Source organism: Meles meles, chromosome 8 (assembly GCF_922984935.1).
Source record: "Meles meles chromosome 8, mMelMel3.1 paternal haplotype, whole genome shotgun sequence".
Lineage (NCBI taxonomy): Eukaryota > Metazoa > Chordata > Mammalia > Carnivora > Mustelidae > Meles > Meles meles.
The window spans coordinates 20,881,846-20,900,175 of NC_060073.1; the positions used below are offsets into that span (position 1 = coordinate 20,881,846).

Genomic DNA, 18,330 nt, shown 5'->3' on the forward strand with positions numbered 1-18,330 from the left:
GAGATCGGGATCGTGGTGCCCTCGTTTGGTTATACTATTGTTCACTGGGCAGTGTTTCCGAGAGAGGAATAAAGTGTTTTTTCCCCTCTAAGTCCCTTAGAGAGTTGGGAGGAAAAGGACCACTGTGACTCGCACGGTGGCGAGGAGACACCAGCTCCTGCCTCTGGCCCCTGGGTGCCCTGGTGCTCTCCTCATCTGTTTTCCAGACAGCCTCCCTTGAGAATGGTCCCGGACAGAGTGTCAGTGAAGGCAGAACGTCCAGGATTTGTCCCGGGGTAGTGGAATGCAGAGTGTGCCAACACTGTGAACACACACTTTGAAATAGTATGTGTGAACTTGTAAGCGCTGACCCTCTGCAGGACTGCCTCACCCCAGCCCTCCCCCAGGTCCCACGCCCCAGTCCCTGGTCACTCCTGTCACTGGAAAAAGCAGCCTTGACCCCTGACTGGCTCCTCTAGCAGCCACAGAGAGGGGAGAGACAGGAGGGCCAGCGCGGGGGGCAGGAGGCTTCTTGGGGGATGCTGCCATGGCTCCATACCTGCCCCAACTTGAGGGCTACATTGTGGGGTACCCAGCCAGCATGTTGAGATCCAGGCCCGGCCCTCAGTCCCTGATTTCCCAGGGACTGGGCAGATCTCTGATATTGCTGCTTGGTATATACGTCTGAATCCCTTCAGTAGAAGATATCTCAGTCCCTCAGGAAGGGGTAGAAGATTCTACCCGTCTGTGTGAGGCAGCCCTGCAGACTTCAAGCTTCACAAGCACGCGGGCCTTTGTATAAAGAAAAGATGCCCTTTCCTCCAGGGGAACTAAGCTCCCACCTCAGGCACACAACTGGGCAAGTGGTGCACAGACTGCATTTTGACCCCCATTGCCCCTCATCTAGGCTCCTTTGTGCAGTGCACAAACTGTGCAACTAAACATGGCAGCCCTAGCCAGAGTATTGTATTACATACTCCTTGTGAGCAGGCACTGCGGGTACTGGGGACACAGAAGGAGCAAGACAAGACATGATCCCTGGGCTTACGGGGCTCACATAGGATTGACCACAAACAGGCCAACCTATGACTACAACAATATAGGGTGAGCTCAAGGCTATCCAGCCAAAAGCATGATGTGGGGAAAGGGAGGGGACAGGCGTGGTGGAGGGACTTAATTCACAGCAGGTGGGGAGGGGGTGATTTCTGGGGGATGGGTTGGGGCCAGGAAATCAGACCCAGAAAGAGTTCAGCCTATCTGAGAAGCAGGGAGGTCGGTGGCTAGAGGGGTGCAAAGGGAGGATTCTGGGACAACAGAGAGGTGAGTGGGGCTGGGTGGGGCAAGTGCTTGAAGGTCACTGCTGGAAGTTTGGATTTTGTTCAAAGTATGGTGGGACCCCTGGCACTTCTGAGCCACTGGGTGTGAGAGGAAGCGGGAAACAACCAGAGACAAGTGGCCCGGGGGATAACCCCTGGGGGCTCAGCAGAGGACAAGTGTCAGAGGAAGGAGGGATGGCTGAACAGGGCCCAAATCTCACCGCGCTCTGCCACCACTCATGATGTCATGGATTCTGGTGGGTTTGGAGGTGACATTTCGGCTTCTGGGGCGCCTCGCCTTGGAGCAGAAAGGGACCACAGGCCTCACTCTGCCCCTCGTGACAGATCAGGTCATGGCGTCTCCTTTCTGTGGGTGGCACGCAGGCGGGAGGTCCTCTCGCGGACTAAACAGAGTGATGTGTGTTTGCAGTTCAATGTTAAAAAGTCCACGGAGCCCGTGCAGCCCCGAGCCCTCCTCAAGTTCCCAGACATCTACGGACCCAGGCCAGCTGTCACAGCCCCGGAGGTCATCAACTATGCAGACTACACTCTGAGGACCACGGAGGAGTCCGCTGTCCCTGCCAGCCCCCAGGCCCCGAAGGACAGCCGCCTCAAGAGGCAGGTCACGGAGGAGCTGTTCATCCTTCCTCAGAACGGTAGGGGTCTCCCGCCCTTGGGTCAGGTGGCACTCCGGGGGGCGGGGCTAACGGCGTCCCTGTAGATGCTGGGCGTAGCCAGCCCCAGGGTCAGTCCATAGCTTTTGACGCTGGGCAAACAGGTGGGCCCGGGGCCTCGGAACCACAGTGCTTTACTCCTCCAGATATATTGCTACAGTGCCTCCCTCCAGGGCCTCCAGCTTCCCACCTGGCAATGGAGAGTCCTTTTCAAGTCATGTAGAGGAGTCCTGATTAGTGATTAGATCACAGACTTCCAGAGTCATGGGTTCAATTCTCTGCCCTTCCACATACTTGTTGGGTGGCCTTGGTCATGTTGCTAACCTCTCTGGGTCTCAGTTTCCTCATACATAAAATGGGACTGCACTTTCATCTGCCCCGTAGGCCGGTTGTGAAGTGTAAATAAAATAATGCGTGTAAAGGGTTCAGCCCAGGGAGTGGCACAAAGGACATAATCACAACACACTGTTACTATGATGTTCCTCTTCTCCTTCTCATCAGTGTGGACTTCAAGATGTAACACCTTCAGGGGTACAGTGCTATGCTGGGCACTGGGGCAGATGCGCAAAGCAGACACATCCCTAACCACCAACCCTAAACCAAAGGAGCACGCAGGCTTTCAAAAGGAGGCAAGAAATACAGCCGGAAGAATAGTTGTTGTGCGGTTTGGGGATTTTGTTTGTGTGGTTGGAGACGGAGATGGAGGAAGAGGAATCCGTGAACTGGTTCTGGCATGGACCCCGATTTTTATGCATCTTCTGGCCAGGGTCCAACTGTATCCCATGCTGGCCGGTGGACGGCGCCCCCTCCAAAACCCACCCAGGACCACAGTGATTAGTCCGGCATTTCTTCAAGAACAAATTCACATAGTGCCTGTGGCATGAATGAAGCTGCTCCACTTTTAGCCTCCAGCCTACATTTTATTTTTATTTTAAAGATTTTTAAAAATTTATTTATTTGAGAGAGAGAGAGAGAAGCATGAGCAGGGGGAGGGGCAGAGGAAGAGGAAGACTCCCTGCTGGGCAGAGAGCCCGATGCAGGGCTCAATCCCAGCACCCTGAGATCATGACCTGAGCCGAAGGCAGATGCTTAACCGACTGAGCCACCCAGGCGCCCTGAGAGACCTATATTTTAAATAGATGAAAACAGACCCATTGAGGACTCAAGAGCTTACACCTGGAGAGTGGGGAAAAGCTTGCATGAGGAGCCTTGAGGGTGGATGGTCGGAGTCCTAATTTCTCAAAGCCCAGATGAAGCCAGGATTGGATGCTTTCCACCAGGAAGAACAGGAGACGGTGTCAGAGTCTGGAACTTTGAAAAACTCAGAGCATTAGCTCATCTTCTCTTTGTCATCATTCCTCTTTTTCTTTCTCTCCCCAGAAGCCAAACAACCAGCCCTACAGAAAGCCATCAGGAATTAACTCTTCAGCACATATTGACCACAGGCATGTGCCACAGAGGGGGATGCCAGATCAATTGGATGTTGTCTCCAGGATGCTGAACATGTCCTGCTCCCACCCGCGATGATCCCCAGCCCCCCGTGGGGCTCAGTGTCCCACTTCTAGAAGCTGAATCCATTCCATATTTCCAAGTGGTGCTGGCTTTGTTTGGTTTGGGTTTGGTTTTGAAATTGAAGGCTAAGGTCGTCTGAGAGCAGAGAGCTCTGGGTGCCAGGCAGGCCCTTTCTGTCCCTGACCCTGCTGTGTTCCTCTGTGTGGCACCCTCGGAAGCCACATGGGCCCTGTGTGTGTGTTGGTCTCACTTTACGCGTTGCTCACAGCCTGGTCAGTCTGTTCCTGACTTAGACATTAGAGGAATTGTTTACCACTTGCACGAACCTCATAACGAGCCATTTGCGAAGTTCAATGGTCCTTCAAGTAGCTACTCTCTAAATTTGTCTGAAAAATCAAAATTTTTAAAACTCCTCTCTGCCTCAAGTGGCCTCTGCTACAGCTGCTGGAACCTCTAATTCTTGGAGTGTGTTTGAGTGATGGCAGTCTTCCGGATGTTTGGCTCCTGGGCAAGGGAGGCCGAGTGAGCAATCTTGGTGGGTTTAGGAACGTCTGAAGTAAAGTAGCAGTTATTCATTCGTTCCACAAGCATTTATTGCACCTTCACTGAAGTCACGTCCACAACCCCTGACCTTGCCCCTGGCATCTCCTCCTGACTCATTTCTCTCACCTTGATCTCTGTCCGTGAACACCTGGGGAGCAAGGATGAGACTCCAGGACAGGCGGAGCTGGAGACCTGAGCTTGGTTTGCCTGAAGCAGGGTGCCTGGACCACACACACTGTGACAGTTTCCCTTCTCGAAAGTTCACCAGGGGCTGAGTCCTGGGCCAAGTACTTTCCCCACTTTATTTCATTTCGTGCAAGTACCTCTAGGAAGGAGGAACTATGATCAGTCCCATGGTAAAGATGAGGAAACTGAGAAGTCCAGGGTCACATAACAATTACAGGGCAACGCAGCTGTGACACCAAAGGCTGTGTCTTGCCCACTGGGTGGTGACAGTCCTTCAAAGTGTCCTCCTGGGACCACCGGTGTCACCCTAGTGTGGCCACTACGATTTGGCCCCCCAGCTATGGAGCTTTCGGTTGGCATTCATGGTGTACATGGCAGATGGGAAAGCTGTGATCTGGAAAACAGGACCCTAACATAGGTGGCAGTGATGGCTTTCCCTCTCTTGACAGGTGTGGTTGAAGATGTGTGTGTCATGGAAACCTGGAACCCGGAGAAGGCCGCCAGTTGGAACCAAGCCCCCAAACTCCACTACCATGTGGACTATGACCGGCAGAAGGCAGAACTGTTCGTGACTCATCTGGAAGGTATTACTTTTATTTGACTTCCACGGGCTTCTATGTGCCCGTCTCCCCTGGAGGAGCTGGGCGGGAAGGATGGGAGCACCTGCAGCAGAGGGAGCACTCTGTAACCAACAGATCCTGAAATGTGTGGGGTTCTCCCCTCCTCCCATAGAACATCCAAAGTGGAGAATCCTGGTCAGCAAACATCTTTACTCCAAGTGGTGATTCAGAGGCCAGGCTCCTTCCATCAGGGGCCCCTCGGTCCTCTCAGGGCTCCTTGTCATCTGTATCTAGCAGGTGGAAAGAGAGGGAGAAGGAGGAGAGAGCGCAGCCTTCCCCTTAAAAGCCATGACCTGCATAGACTGTGCATCCCTCCCGCTCACTCTCAGAACTCATGGTCACTGACTGCCAAGGAGCCTGGGAAGTGTGGCTCAGTGGGTGCTCTGCAGAAAGAGGAAAGGGGGTTTGGGTGACTAGCTAGCTCTCTCTGTCACAGGTGCCTTTGACACTGAATGGAGCTTTGTGCTGGATATGAAGGGTGTTCTGAATGGGCAACAAAGCTTCTGTAATCCAGGAACCGGGTGGTCTTTCCAAGGGGGTCAGGATGTCCCTGGTGTTCTGACCCCAACAGTTCACTTTGCCATCAGCAAACAAAGCTGAGGCTTTGCAAAAGAATTGGGACTAACAATAGTCCATTCTATGGCTCCTGGGAGTTGGGAGCTGTGAGCAGGAGAAATTAGACTTCTGCATTAAATGTTATGTTTTTAAGGGGTGTTTTTATTATTCTCTTTTAAGATTTTTTAGCCTTTTCATATCCTTGAGTGCATTTGGTTTTCAAATGGGTTTTAACAGTCCCATTTAACAGATTAGGTAACTGAGGTCTAGCAACCTCGAGTGACTTGTCTGAGATCGCTCCCGCTATTGGTGCTAAAGCTAAGACTAAACCTGGTGCCCCTGGAGCATGGTAGAGAGTACTAGCAGGATACGTGGCCTCAGTCCTTCACTTTCTCTTTGGGAAAGGTCAGCTACCCTTTCTCAGGTGATCATTGAGTAGCCAGCCACAAAAGCACCAGGGGTACAAGTTTCTGGAATAAGCCCACCTTGGGAAGCATTAAAAACACCAGAGTTCAGAATGAGAAAACAACTGAGGTAGTGGCCAAGCAATGCGTGTCACAAATGGTTGTGTGGTAAATATTGAAGGTACAGAACAAACAAGAGCAGGATCGGAGCACAGAAGTCATCGCCATTCGTGGGTCCCGGCATCTTGGGGACACCTCAGGGTCATGAGGTGGGGAGGGCTCTGGGGAGGACCCTATCCTGTCCCTGTTCTCCCGGGAACGAGCTGACATGGGCTACCTCGGGGGAGCTCCAGTTTCTAGGGCGATTCCGCAAAGCCACGGTGGTCAGCCTGGGGGCTCCTGTGCTCCTGGGCTCATGACCGTGAAGCTGGACGCGGCCACTCCAAGCCAGCATGAGCCGCCCCCCTCCCCTAGTTCTTGCGAAGTCCCATGACTGTGTTGCTGTCTCCGTGGCTGCAGCTGTGACCAGCGGCCACGACGGAGGCTGTGACTGCTACGTCCAAGGCAGCGTGGCCAACAGGACCGGCACAGTGGAGGCCCAGACGGCGCTGAAGAAGCGGCAGCTGCACACCACCTGGGAGGAAGGCCTGGTGCTCCCCCTGGCGGAGGAGGAGCTCCCCACAGCCACGCTGCGCTTGACCTTGCGGACCTGCGACCGCTTCTCCCGCCACAGCGTGCTCGGGGAGCTCTGCCTGGGCCTGGATGGGGCGTCTGGGTCTCTGGGGGCCGCCCAGTGGGGTGAGCTGAAGACTTCAGTTAAGGTAGGGTAATGTCTTTCCAGGAAAGGTGAAACCCATTGGTGGAGCTTGGGGTGATGGGACTGGGCCGGTGCTCACGCAGCAAGTTTCACGGACCTTCCCGGCGTGCGTGCATGTGTGTATGTGCGTGCAAGGAAGATGAGAGTCATGGACGGGATGGAGGGCTGCAGCAGACCCACAGCCCAGGCTGTGGAATTCCCGGTGTCTGGTTTTGCTTCTAGCTTGCTTGCCATCGTGGAAAATGTGTTATGCTGACAGTAATACCCCATCTGAATTCATGTACATGCCCTGTGTCCCTACTATGTGTCAGACACTGCTGGGGAGACAGGCACCACATAGGACGCCTTTATCCCTAGAACTTACAGACCCGAGAGATAAATTGGAGCAGACGCGTGATGATATGGGACACCCGTTGAACCCTAAGACACCTAACCGAAGTGCTCTTGATGGAAAGTTCTAGAAGGCATGATGGGAAGTGGTGTTTGTGCTGGGCTTTGAAGGACGGGCTGGGGGCAGCCCTAGAGCTCAGTGTTCTCCTGGGGCCCCTAGCCCTGGTTCCCCGCACCCCTCTGCTGCTGCGGGAGCTAAGAGAGGGAGAGAAAGGTCTGCAGAGAGGCTGAGCTATTCAGGGCAGGGGTTTCTTGGAGAACAAACCAGTATTCCTCACAGGCCCGACAGTGAGGGGTCAAAGATGTCAAGGCCGTAGGATGGTATGTGGTTATTTAGCCCATCAAGGCCTAAATCAGGATCATTTAGGATCATTTAGGATCGAGGCCTCCTTCAAGGGTCTGACCCCGTGCAGCCTAGCGGGAGCCTTCTGGGGACCGATCTCAACCAGCGGATCGGTGCCTTACGGGGGTACTACATAGCCTACAATACCCCACGTATTTACTCCCCGGCCCTTTACAGAAAACGTTCGCTGACTGCTATGCTCGAGTAATAAAAATACTACAAAGAGCATTCATTTTTGAGTACTTACTCTCTGTTCATTTGTTGCTGTGCTTAGAATTTTACTTCAGTCCTTTCCTAGAGCAGCTAGGCAGGAACGGCACTGTGACTCATTTACAGGGGTGGGGCCTGGGGTCACCCAGCTGGGACACCGCCAGCTCGGCCTTCTGGCCAGCTGGGTCTGGCTCTCAGTTTGGTGCTGCCCTCTGGTCACCGCCTACGAGGCCCCCTCCGCGGGGACCTCTCCTGATGGACACTTTCACTCCCCGCCGGCCTCCCTTTAGGCGATCATCTCTTCCTCGCCTTATTTTTCTTTCTTTCCCAGCCACAGACACTTGATAAAAATTGACAGCCGTTCTCCGCGCGAGCCAGGCTGATCTGCAGCAGGCTCCCTAATGAGTGTGCGATTTGGGACCCAAGAGGAATCACAGCCCCCAGGGTGGGGGAGCGGGGGCTGGGAAGAGCATCGTACACTTGTGGTCCATTCAGCTGCCAAACCAGCTTTCTCTGGAGGGGGAGGGCCTCCCTGGGGCTTCAGGGACTTCCAGCCACAAGGCTCAGACCCTGCTGTCACTCCCTCTAGGAGAGCAAAACACATCCCTTCATCCCGGGAACACCTCGCCCAGTTTCCAGCACGTGCCAGGCCCTGTGCCAGGAGCCGGGGGCACAGCAGTCATTCAAGGGGGTGGCCCTGGCTCCAGCTTGGGGCTGTGGGCTGAGGTGGGAACAAGATGGGTGGAGCCTTCTGTGGCCACAGTCCTGAAGCCTCTCTCCTCTAGGCCAGAATGGGTTAACCCAGGGGCCATCCATCTGTGCCCCGGTTTCCGCCGGAAGACACTCGGCCAAACAGTGGTGTCACCCGGGATCGTAGAGCAGCCCCCTCTCCAAGGGCATCTTGGATGATTCACTGAGAGCCCAAGAGCAGCGGGTGGGCAGGGTGAGGCTGCAGAGCCGAGGGGCAGGGGCTGCTACAATGGTCGGGCTGGTACAGACGGGGGGTCCCCCGGGGCTCTAGGCACCCTGGCACAAAGGGGACGAGTCCCTCACAGGCTGACGCGCCCAGAATCCTCCCACTTGGCTTCAGGGGAGCAGGACACGGAAGCCCGATTGTCCTGTGACTACAGCCCAGGCCCACCGTGGACTTCCAAGAAGTGGTCTGGAGCCAGGAGCCTGGGCGCATCCCTCTGGGTGCCTGGACAGTTCCCTGGGTCTAGCTCCTTCATCGGGGAAAGCTCCGGGTTAGAACCTGGGCTGCGGCATCAGACCAGACCTCCACTAAGGCTTCGTTTTGCTGCTTCCCTTCCTTCAGCTGCAGGACCTCAGGCAGCGATGTGCCCTCTGGAGGGTCAAGACTTTATGTTCAGAATGGGAACAAGTTAGTGTCGTCAGGGTGATTGTCAAGACTCAGTAGGATCTCTCCCCCTACTTTCTCACAAACATTTATTGCGTGTCAGCTGTAGGCTACGTGCTGGGGAAGGGCTTTGCGGAGTCCTAGCCTAGCGGGATCGATAACACAATTGCACTTAGCACACAATAAGCGTTCAAATAGTCTTCACGGCTCTTATTCATGCCCTTGTCAAAGTCCCTGGTAGCTCCCAAATCATTTTGTCATGTGACTAGTTACTTAGGGCTGGTTGAATCTTTGGGGTCATTGGGGTCATGTTGCAGAATCCCCCCCACCCCGGAGAAAAGGGGTGACCCGGGCAGAGGGCTGGCCAGCTTCATCGTGCCTTACTCCCAAAGCCCATACTGGCTCCTACTCATCCAGAAACAATATTCCCACTTAACCATCTCGGAAAGTGCGGATTTTCCTTCCTCAATGACCGAGGGGGATCTTCTGAGCAGACAGTTCCACAGTGATTCACGTGAGCCCCAGGCTCACTGGGTGGATGTATTATTATCCCCATTTTACAGATGAGACCCTGGAGGCCTGCGGAAGCAAAGTCACATGCTAGAGCGCAGACAGCGCATGGAAAGCAGGATTGCCCAGCCCTCGATGGTCCAGTGCTAGGGTGTACACACTTTCACCGCCTTGGGACTGTGACAGACATCTGCCTCCTGGGGTCGGGGGGCTCTTTGGGTCATTTTTGTCCCTCGGTGGATTTGTTGAAATTCCAAACAAATGCTTGTTGGAATTCCAGTGGAGACACTCTGGAAAGCCACCAAAGGAGGCGAAGTGTGTTGGACGCTTCGCAGAGGCGTCTGCCCCTCCCGCAGAGTGTACTTATTGCCAGTGGCCTCTGGTACCCTTTCTACCATTGCGTGCCCAGCTTTTTTGTTGACACGGTTGGCCATTCTGTTGACTGAGCAAGACCGTGCTCAGCATCTGTCATCACATTATTGACTCTCAGCCCTACAGGGGCTGGAAGGAATTATCTTCTCAAACAGAATAATGAATCACACCTCTCCGCGGCCCCTGGAGCCTGACCAGTCGATGCAGTGGTTCTCAAATTGTGTCCCCTAGAACCTTATTGTTCTATAAAAATACCCCCAAGAACTTGTAGGAGGGAAAGGTGAAGGGTGAGAAGTGGTCCTGACCCGCTGTTCCTGCCACGTCCTTAGCGGCGTCTCTTCAGTCTGTTTTATATGTCAGGTTTGAATATATGATATTTGGAAAATCACATTTTGTGGCAAATGAAAACCTCTTATTGAAGCTCACCCTCCATATAATTCCTCTGTGACCTCCTCCCTCCTGCAAGAAAACAGCATTGGTGGGTGAAGGGTTTCCAAGATGCCTATTGGATACAAGACCAGTGGGACCCCAGCCTCAGCGTTAGCTGATGGGTCAGAAGCCACCCCTAAGAGAAGCCCCCTTCGTTTATCTTCTTCTCTGTTTCAGGAGCCGTCTGCAGGAACTGGGGAGGTCCTTCTGTCCATCAGCTATCTCCCGGCTGCCAACCGCCTCCTGGTTGTGCTCATTAAGGCCAAGAACCTCCACTCTAACCAGTCCAAGGCACTCCTGGGGAAGGGTGAGTGAGACTACACTCCCTTCCTTACATTCATTTCCATATACTCCCGGGCCAGTCCCTTCATCGGGCCCAGGTCCAAGTCACCTGGAGCTCCCGACCCTGCAGGCGCACGTGTGGAGAACCAGCCTCAGCCGTGGGTCAGAGGAAGCAGAGGACCGGACCAAGGAAGCCACAGAGCACAGTACCCGGACTGTAGAGAGGAAACAGCTCAGCCCATTACCCACACCGGGCTGTACTGACCTCACCGGCAGGTGTCGGGAAGGCAGGGCGGTCGTCCCGTCTCAGCTCACCATCCCCGTGTGTCCCGTACCCAACCCCAGTCTCTTCTCTCCTCTCAGTCTTTGTCGAGCTGCCGCCCCCACGCCAGCTGAGTGTGGGCGCTGGCAGAAGGTGTGTGGGTGCATGGGCTGAGACGGCCTGAAGCTTAGGGTGTCTGTGTCCCATATACCCAAGTAAGCCTCTCTCCAACATTCTGGGGGCCTCAGTTTTTCCTTCCGGATACCCCAGCCCAGACAGACACCCACCCCCCCGAGTCTTGGGGACCAAACAGTCTCTCTTGTCGGAGCAGGAAAGCAGCACTGGTTAGCAGTATGATACCTGGACCCCACGCCAAGTGCTCAGAGCAGGATATAAATAGCCAGGTATTTATAGCAGGATGCAAAAAAAGAATTACCACCATGTTCAGAATCTCTGAGCAAACAATTTTGGGCAAATGAGATCAGAAGCGCTGGTCTTGCCGACAGATCCCCCAGCTGAAGGCCAGAATTCTGTGCCTCCTTTCCTCATCCCCTCCAGACAGTTCTTTGCCTCCTGCTCCCCCCTTTTTTTTTTTTTTAAAGCTCCTGTCAGGACAATTATGACACAACACTTTGTCTCTCAAATCTATCTGCTGAAATAACAAACTAGCCGCATGGGGGTGATAATTATCGCCATAAATACCAAGGACCAATTATTCTCCCATTAGCTTCGGGAACCTTGACTAATGAAAACGTAATTCGGCATTGGAGCCTAGTGAGGTTTCATGCAGGCTTGTCCTGTGACCCGTGCTACTGTCAGGGAGGCAAAGGGGGAGGCAGCTCTGTTGGCCCAGAACCCACGGGGGCCCGGGCAGTCTGCTCTCATCCTCTGCATGAAGCCGGGCTGCTCCAATAACATTCACAAAACAACAAAGGAGAAGAACTCAACCCATCAGCAGGAGACCTTCTATCTTAATAATCAACAAAAATGCTGGGAGGGAAAACCAAGGGGATGAAGACGTGGGGATGGCTTTGTTTTGCTGGTTGAGTTGAAGGTCACGTTGTGGTACATCAGAGGCACTATCTGGGATTTGGGTTGATGTGGGACAGGAAGACCCTTGGAAGGGCTCATGGCGGGTAGTGATTCCAGCTTGACATGCTACCATGTCCATGTTCCATGTTCCAGCTAGTCATGGGCTACCCAGTGACCACCTTGGCATGTCGTACTATTGTGGGTTTTCCATACTACGGTCTAAGTTCTACGGAGGCAGGAAGTTTTGCTGTAACCCCATGTCTAGTGCCTCACGGTGGGCATTTAATCATTGCTGAATGAATGCATGGCCCATTGAGGAGGGTGGTGCCGGAAGAGGGGGTGCAGAGAGAGGGAGCCCCAGGGCACATCTTTAGCCAAGGTCCCTGTCTCTCCAGCCCTCAATCAGAGCATTATCCTGGACCGTCCACACCTCATAGGCTCACCTTTCCATCTCTCTTTCCCCCAGATGTCTCCGTCAAGGTGACCTTGAAGCACCAGGCACAGAAGCTGAAGAAGAAACAGACAAAACGGGCCAAGCACAAGATCAACCCCGTGTGGAACGAGATGATCATGTTCGAGCTGCCCGACGAGCTGCTACAGGCCTCCAGCGTGGAGCTGGAGGTGCTGGGCCAGGATGAGGAGGGCCAGAGCTGTGCCCTTGGCTGCTGCAGCCTGGGCCTGCACGCCTCGGGCTCTGAGCGCAGCCACTGGGAAGAGATGCTCAAGAACCCTCGCCGGCAGATCGCCATGTGGCACCAGCTGCATCTGTAGGCAGCCGCCCGGGCCCCGCCCCTTCCGGGCCCCGCCCCGCCCCTCCAGTCCTGCTGTCCTCTGCAACATCCTCTTTGTGCCCCATCCTCATTCTGACATCCAGGAGACAGATGTGTTTGCAAAGGCTGGGACCCCGTGCCTCTCCTAGTACACTCGTCTTTCCAAAACATGAGCAGGGTGGAGCGGGGCGGGGCAGTGTGTGGAAACGGGACATTCGGGTGGCACCGAGGAAGGTACCGTGCTCCTCTGTGCTATTGCAGAGACACTTGTCAAATACAGACCACGTGCAGTTTTGGCAGGTGGACTCAGGCCCGATGCAGAGAATCCATAATGTGAAGAAGAATGAGTGCAGAGAATGTGGCTCTTTAAAAACGAGCATTTCAAAAATGGTGGAGGACATAAAGCATCCTGGATCAACTCGTAGAGTTAGAGATTGGGAATGGGAAAGGGTGGGATGAAATCTCAGCCAGCATGACATCGTGTCCATGACCCACGGCTGTCACCCAGTGGTTCTCGAACCCTAGTGTGTGAAGAATCACCAGCAGATTCCCCGGGCCCGTCCGCTGACAATCCAGATCAGTATTCCTAGCCACGACCCCGGCACCTGCATTTTTACCAAGCTCCGTGCGGTTTTGATGCAGAGGTTGGAGCACTGCGCTGGGAGAAATCCCTTCTACAACATTCCAGACAGGTTTCCCCAGTCCTTGTCGGGACTCCCAACACCTTGGGGCAGCCGGTTCCGAGGCTGGACATCTCAACTGTCAGTGTGAAATTTGGGAGGCCTCTGGTTTTGTTTTCTTTTTAATTTGATCATTTTAATTCTTAATAGTTTTCCTTTGTGCTCTTCAGATCCTGTTCTTGGACTGGATTTTGTGCTTTTTATTGAAGAACTCTGTTTTAACTCAAAGTCAGTTTCTGTTATCCTCGGGGAGATCTTCCTTGACCAGGTGTGGGTGGGATTCCCCTGTTTGTCACGTGGCGCTTGTTGTCACGCCCACCAGCATCACCAAAGTGACCCTCTGAGACAGATTCATCTTTCTCAGCGTTCCAGCCACCGCAGGAGGAACAGGAGGCACGTGTTGATTTAGGATGTTCTATCTGGCGGCCTACAAGTGGCCGAAGAAGGAAACTTGAAATAGGAAAGAAAGTCTTGCACGAATGTGTCTCCCTTCCTCAATTTTCAGGGCCTGCCACTTTCATCAGTAAGTAACCAGCAACTTGGCTTCAAATTCCTACCTTCTTATTCCAAACAGCTGTCCGCATGGTCACTTAGACACTGAGTCTCGCTGTTGGGTATACTGTTTGCCCAGGAACCAGGATTCGCGGGTTCTGTTGTTGGCCTTCCGTCAGACGGGACAAGTGACACGGCAGCTCTGTGTCTCTGAGGGATGCGGCAGATGAAAGAGAGCTCAAGCACCGGAGGCGCTCTCTGCTAGAAACAACCACGGTCCACGGCAGGTCACCTTTAAGCGTCAAGATGGCAGCTGACAGTGACTGGAAGGGACCCGAACCATCCCAGGCACTTCCAGAACTATGGATTCTGCGTTTGGGCTCCTCGCTACTGACACCCAAGCTCTGGACTTTCAAATGTCACCCAGTCCTGTCATCTGCAAGGGAACCCCCGGGTGAGGTGGGTAAGGGCCTGCTTCAGGTCTGTGACGAGTCAGGCCGCTCTTGGCCTCTCCCCGAGAATCGGAGCAGGCACCTCATCACCTTTGGTCATGATTTTCCATTTCTGTGCAGAAGAGGAAAAGCATCCCAAGAGACAGAAAAAATATTGAATCCCTCTTTAATTGGCAAGTTTTTCAGGTAATTGGAGAGTTTGCTCCTTAAGATTAGTCACCTCCTGCCAACATTTGTTTTTAAAATATTTTAGGCAAAGCATTTGTTAGTGATTCCCTATGGCATGTTGCGAAGACTCCCCTCACACTCTGGTCTCTTGGTTTTGGCCAGCATGGCCCCAAGAAAACAAAGCATTTCCTTTGGGGGCTGACCGGTATTCTCCTCTCTGTAACACCCGCCACTACAGTGTAGAAAAGTCTGGATTCCGGACTTCACATCAGGAAACACAAGTTCTGCTTCCTTATAAATCTATGCACCTGCCTCACAGTCACACTGAAGGGTGTTGGAGGTAGGCTGAGCCAGAAACATCAGCTCTACAGACTATGGTCTTTCCATAACGGGCATCCATGTCTTTGTGTCTCAAGGGTTTCATTCTCCAGAATCCAGACTCAAGGTTGCCCTGGACAGGAGTCAAATGCCGCCACAGAATATCTCAGTGTTGACCACCACCTCACTTAGCGGGCAAGTGCAGGAATGAGGGAGGTCTTGCGGGGGCTTTTGTCCGTTGTCTTCACTGGGGTGTTCCGAGAACCTAGAATAAAGCTAGCTGATGAGCCCTCAATAAATATCTGTTGAATGGGTTAATGAGCGCAGGATAGATGGGGGACCAGACAGAGAAAGACACTGTAAGTGGCATAAAGGTCAGTCTGCCCTGAGTTCTCCATGGTAAAAGCATCAGCCGTCTGACAATTCACAGCGCTCCATATAAATGTAATGAACGATAGAGGAGGATATAATTGCTGTGGTTTTCCACCAGAGCTCTGTCTTGGTGAATTTTAAATTGCCCAGAGACATTAGGCTGCTAAATCAACGAACTCGAGGAATCTTCGCATCTGGGTGCCTTGTACTGGATCCCTTCGCAATTTACTACCAGCTTAGAGTAAGCGGGTCTGGGTGAAATCAACCGATCATTTTTGTGAAAGGCACACCTTGTACTTAGCAGGGAGTGTTTTCTAAAAAGGGCATGGAGCGAGGTGAGAATGAAGGGAGAACCCACTATAGACCAGGCTGGGACCACCGAGGTGACCCGGTTCTCTCCTAGATACAGTGAGGGGGATAGAGAACTGGGAACCCACCCTCATTAATCTGTGGCTCCACTGCCCACATCAAATCAGCGTGTAGCTGCCAGGTGCCCGTTGCACCAGACCTCGCACAGGTCTGTCCATTTCACTTTGAGATACGATCCTTGGTGTGGGCTGAGGGACCCGTCACTCCAAAGGACACTACGTAGAGAGGAGAGGATGCCGAAGTGGCTTTCCGGGGGCAGTTTCTTGGGGATGTAGAGGAGTCTGAAGGGGAGGAAGCTGCAGCCTAAGCCAGACTGAGGCAAAGACCCCCAAAAGAGAGACCTAGTCCTTGTGATCTGTTTCTGCCGCCTGTGTTTCTTGTTGTCAGTGCTAAGTGTGTGTTTGTTTCGCGATCATGAACCGAAGCACAAAAAGACGCATGAGACATTGTAGTCATATGTCTGGTGTCGCACTTGGGAGCAAAAACCTTTCAGTGGTAAATAAATAATTTCCAGCGGGGTCAGGTGCCCAGTGTTTTCTTTTTCCTTTTCGCTTCATATTTGAGACACATCAGCTCCAAACAATAATTTGATGAACACTCATCATTAGCCGCTGCCGAGTTTTAGAAACCTTGACGAATGCCATCTCCTGAGTTTCACTCAGGAGAGCGCCTCATTTATCCCTGCCCCAAAAGTGTCTTCACCCCTTCCCTCCAGGTATACATAAACTCTGAGCCGCCAAAGAGTACTTTTGCGTTTTAAACTTTATTTAACTTGCATCCCACTATTTGGGCTGCACATGAAAATTCTGAACTTGACCCCTGCAGACCTATGCAGGTCTAGCTCGTTTGTTTATTTATTTATTGCTGTATCCTATTCCATGGTACGGAGAGGCCACGGTCCCATTCTCTTAGTAACGTACATTTAGACCTTTCTTTGTTTTTTTCTATCATAAGGCTGCTAGGAACATTCTCATGCATGTCCCCTTGTTCCCGTGTACAAATTTCTCTAAGGTATGTCCCCAAGAGTGAGTAGAATTGCTGAATCAGGAAGGGCTCTTTGTGCGTAGCTGTGCACGTGTGAGTGTGTGTGTGTGTGTGTGTGTGTGTGTGTTTTCATTCTCACGCCCCCTGGTGGCTTTGCTTGAGCACCGAATCCAAGGTCCTACACAGGAGCTGGGATGCGGGCCTTTGTTCTGGCCTCTTGGGGCCTCTGCCTTCATTCTTGAGAAGAAAAATCAGGTAGGAACAAGAGACTTTTCTTTCTCAAACACCCCCCAAAGAAATACTCCTATCACTGGAAGGTCAGTGCATCAGTCAGTGGTTCTCCTGCACTCCAGAAGGTGGACCGGAACAAGGGGACTCCTGGAGGCCTAGGTCCTCCTGGCGGCTGCCACAGCCCAGCCTCTGGAGGCAGAGCCTCTGGCATCAAGCAGAAGGCAGGGCCTGAATTTCATAGTCACTAGGGAATTAGCCAGGGCTGATTAAAACCAAAGTTCTCATAAAAGAGAAATGACCCATGAAGAGAGCCATGAGATGTCTTTGCTTTCCAAGTCTGTGTGTGTGCAATTCCTTATTTTATATGCTACACATATTTCTTATACTGTAATGACAACCAGAATTTTTAGTTTCATAATTAAGTAGAAGTTGGTCCTATCCCACAGAGAGCTAAGTATACAGACTGTGTTTCATGGGTAACTATGACTATGGCCCACCGGAGCCTAAAACTAACATCTAAGAGTCCGGAAGAGAGAAGAGTTCATTAATCACTTGATACAGGGCTTTCCACTGAACCGCCTTACATAATAAGCTCTGTCGCTGCATATAAAACCCACTCATGCCTAGAGCATTGCGGGTAGGAGCCAAGAACCTACATCCCAGCGTGGCTGTGTCACTTCGCCGCCTTGGGCGAGTCACTGACGTTTGGGCCTCCGTGTCCACGTCTGTGAAATGAATTTGGACCCAATGATCGCTTGCTTTAAGGTGTTAGGATTCTGTGACCTAGACCGGCAACAATCTACCTTTCACATGTAGCTTCGGTCTCCTGTCTCGTGTGTGAAGCAAGCAAACCCACCCACCTGTGTTCCTACCCTCTCCACCCTGTGCCTGGGAGGTCCCCCCAGCATCTCGACAGTCACCCACTGCCTGAGGTGAAATACAATGTCACCTGAGGCTCTGAGTCAGCCTCTCTCCTGTGCTCTACTCTTAATGGAGCTGGTGGTAATTTTCCACCCAAGAGTTTCTTTTTTTCCCCACCATTCCAGAAGCTCAGAAGCCCAGCATCTGTTCTGTCTCCCTTCCCGGGCCGACACCTGGCAAGGCTAGAGCCACGAAAGGTGCTACGGATAAACTTAGGCTGTTGGGCATTTTCTTGGTGCGAGTGTTGAAGGACTACAACCCCTTCTCCCCTCCTTTTCCTCCCGCAGGTGAGCCTGCACAGATGGTCCTTGGCATGAACCTCAGAAGCTTCCCCAAGCCAGAGATGGAGGCAGACACCTCTCTGGGGGGAGGTGAGAGGAAGTCGGTCCCGGGGCTGGAAGCCAGGCGTTGCCAAGGAAACCGGTCTAGTGGTGACCACCGTGTGCTCCGGTGGTCCCAGACGGTTCTCCTTCAGCTTGGTGTGGTCTTGCAAGCAGCCTAGGCTGGAGCAAGTCTTCCCATTCCAGTTTCCCAGCACTCTTCCTTGGTGTTTCAGGACAGTCCCTTGGCAAGTGGGTGTTGGCAGGAATCCTGCTTCAGAAACCCACGGGGCTCAAGCCAGGGACAAGCAAGGAGAAACTGGTTTTTCCAGCCAAAAAACAAACAAAACTTCTCTGCAGCCCCTTTTTTCTTTAAAAGCCTGATGGGATGCGCTCTGGTGGCAGAAGGAGCACCCTCAGGGTCTCTAGGCTGGGAGGGGAAAGGTGAACCCCCCCTACC

At 52.9% G+C, this 18,330-nt stretch overlaps 1 protein-coding gene across 1 annotated transcript in view; it reads left to right on the plus strand.

The window, feature by feature from the left end:
• SYT13 (synaptotagmin 13) overlaps positions 1 to 15,932 on the plus strand; it is a 44,131-nt gene extending 28,199 nt beyond the window's left edge. Inside the window, exons 2-6 of the mRNA XM_046017906.1 lie at positions 1,726 to 1,951; positions 4,660 to 4,794; positions 6,309 to 6,610; positions 10,395 to 10,524; positions 12,260 to 15,932. Of these exons, the coding sequence (XP_045873862.1) occupies positions 1,726 to 1,951; positions 4,660 to 4,794; positions 6,309 to 6,610; positions 10,395 to 10,524; positions 12,260 to 12,564 (1,098 nt within the window). The 3' untranslated portion in view covers positions 12,565 to 15,932. The remainder of the gene's footprint in view (positions 1 to 1,725; positions 1,952 to 4,659; positions 4,795 to 6,308; positions 6,611 to 10,394; positions 10,525 to 12,259) is intronic.
• Positions 15,933 to 18,330: the final 2,398 nt, after the last annotated feature.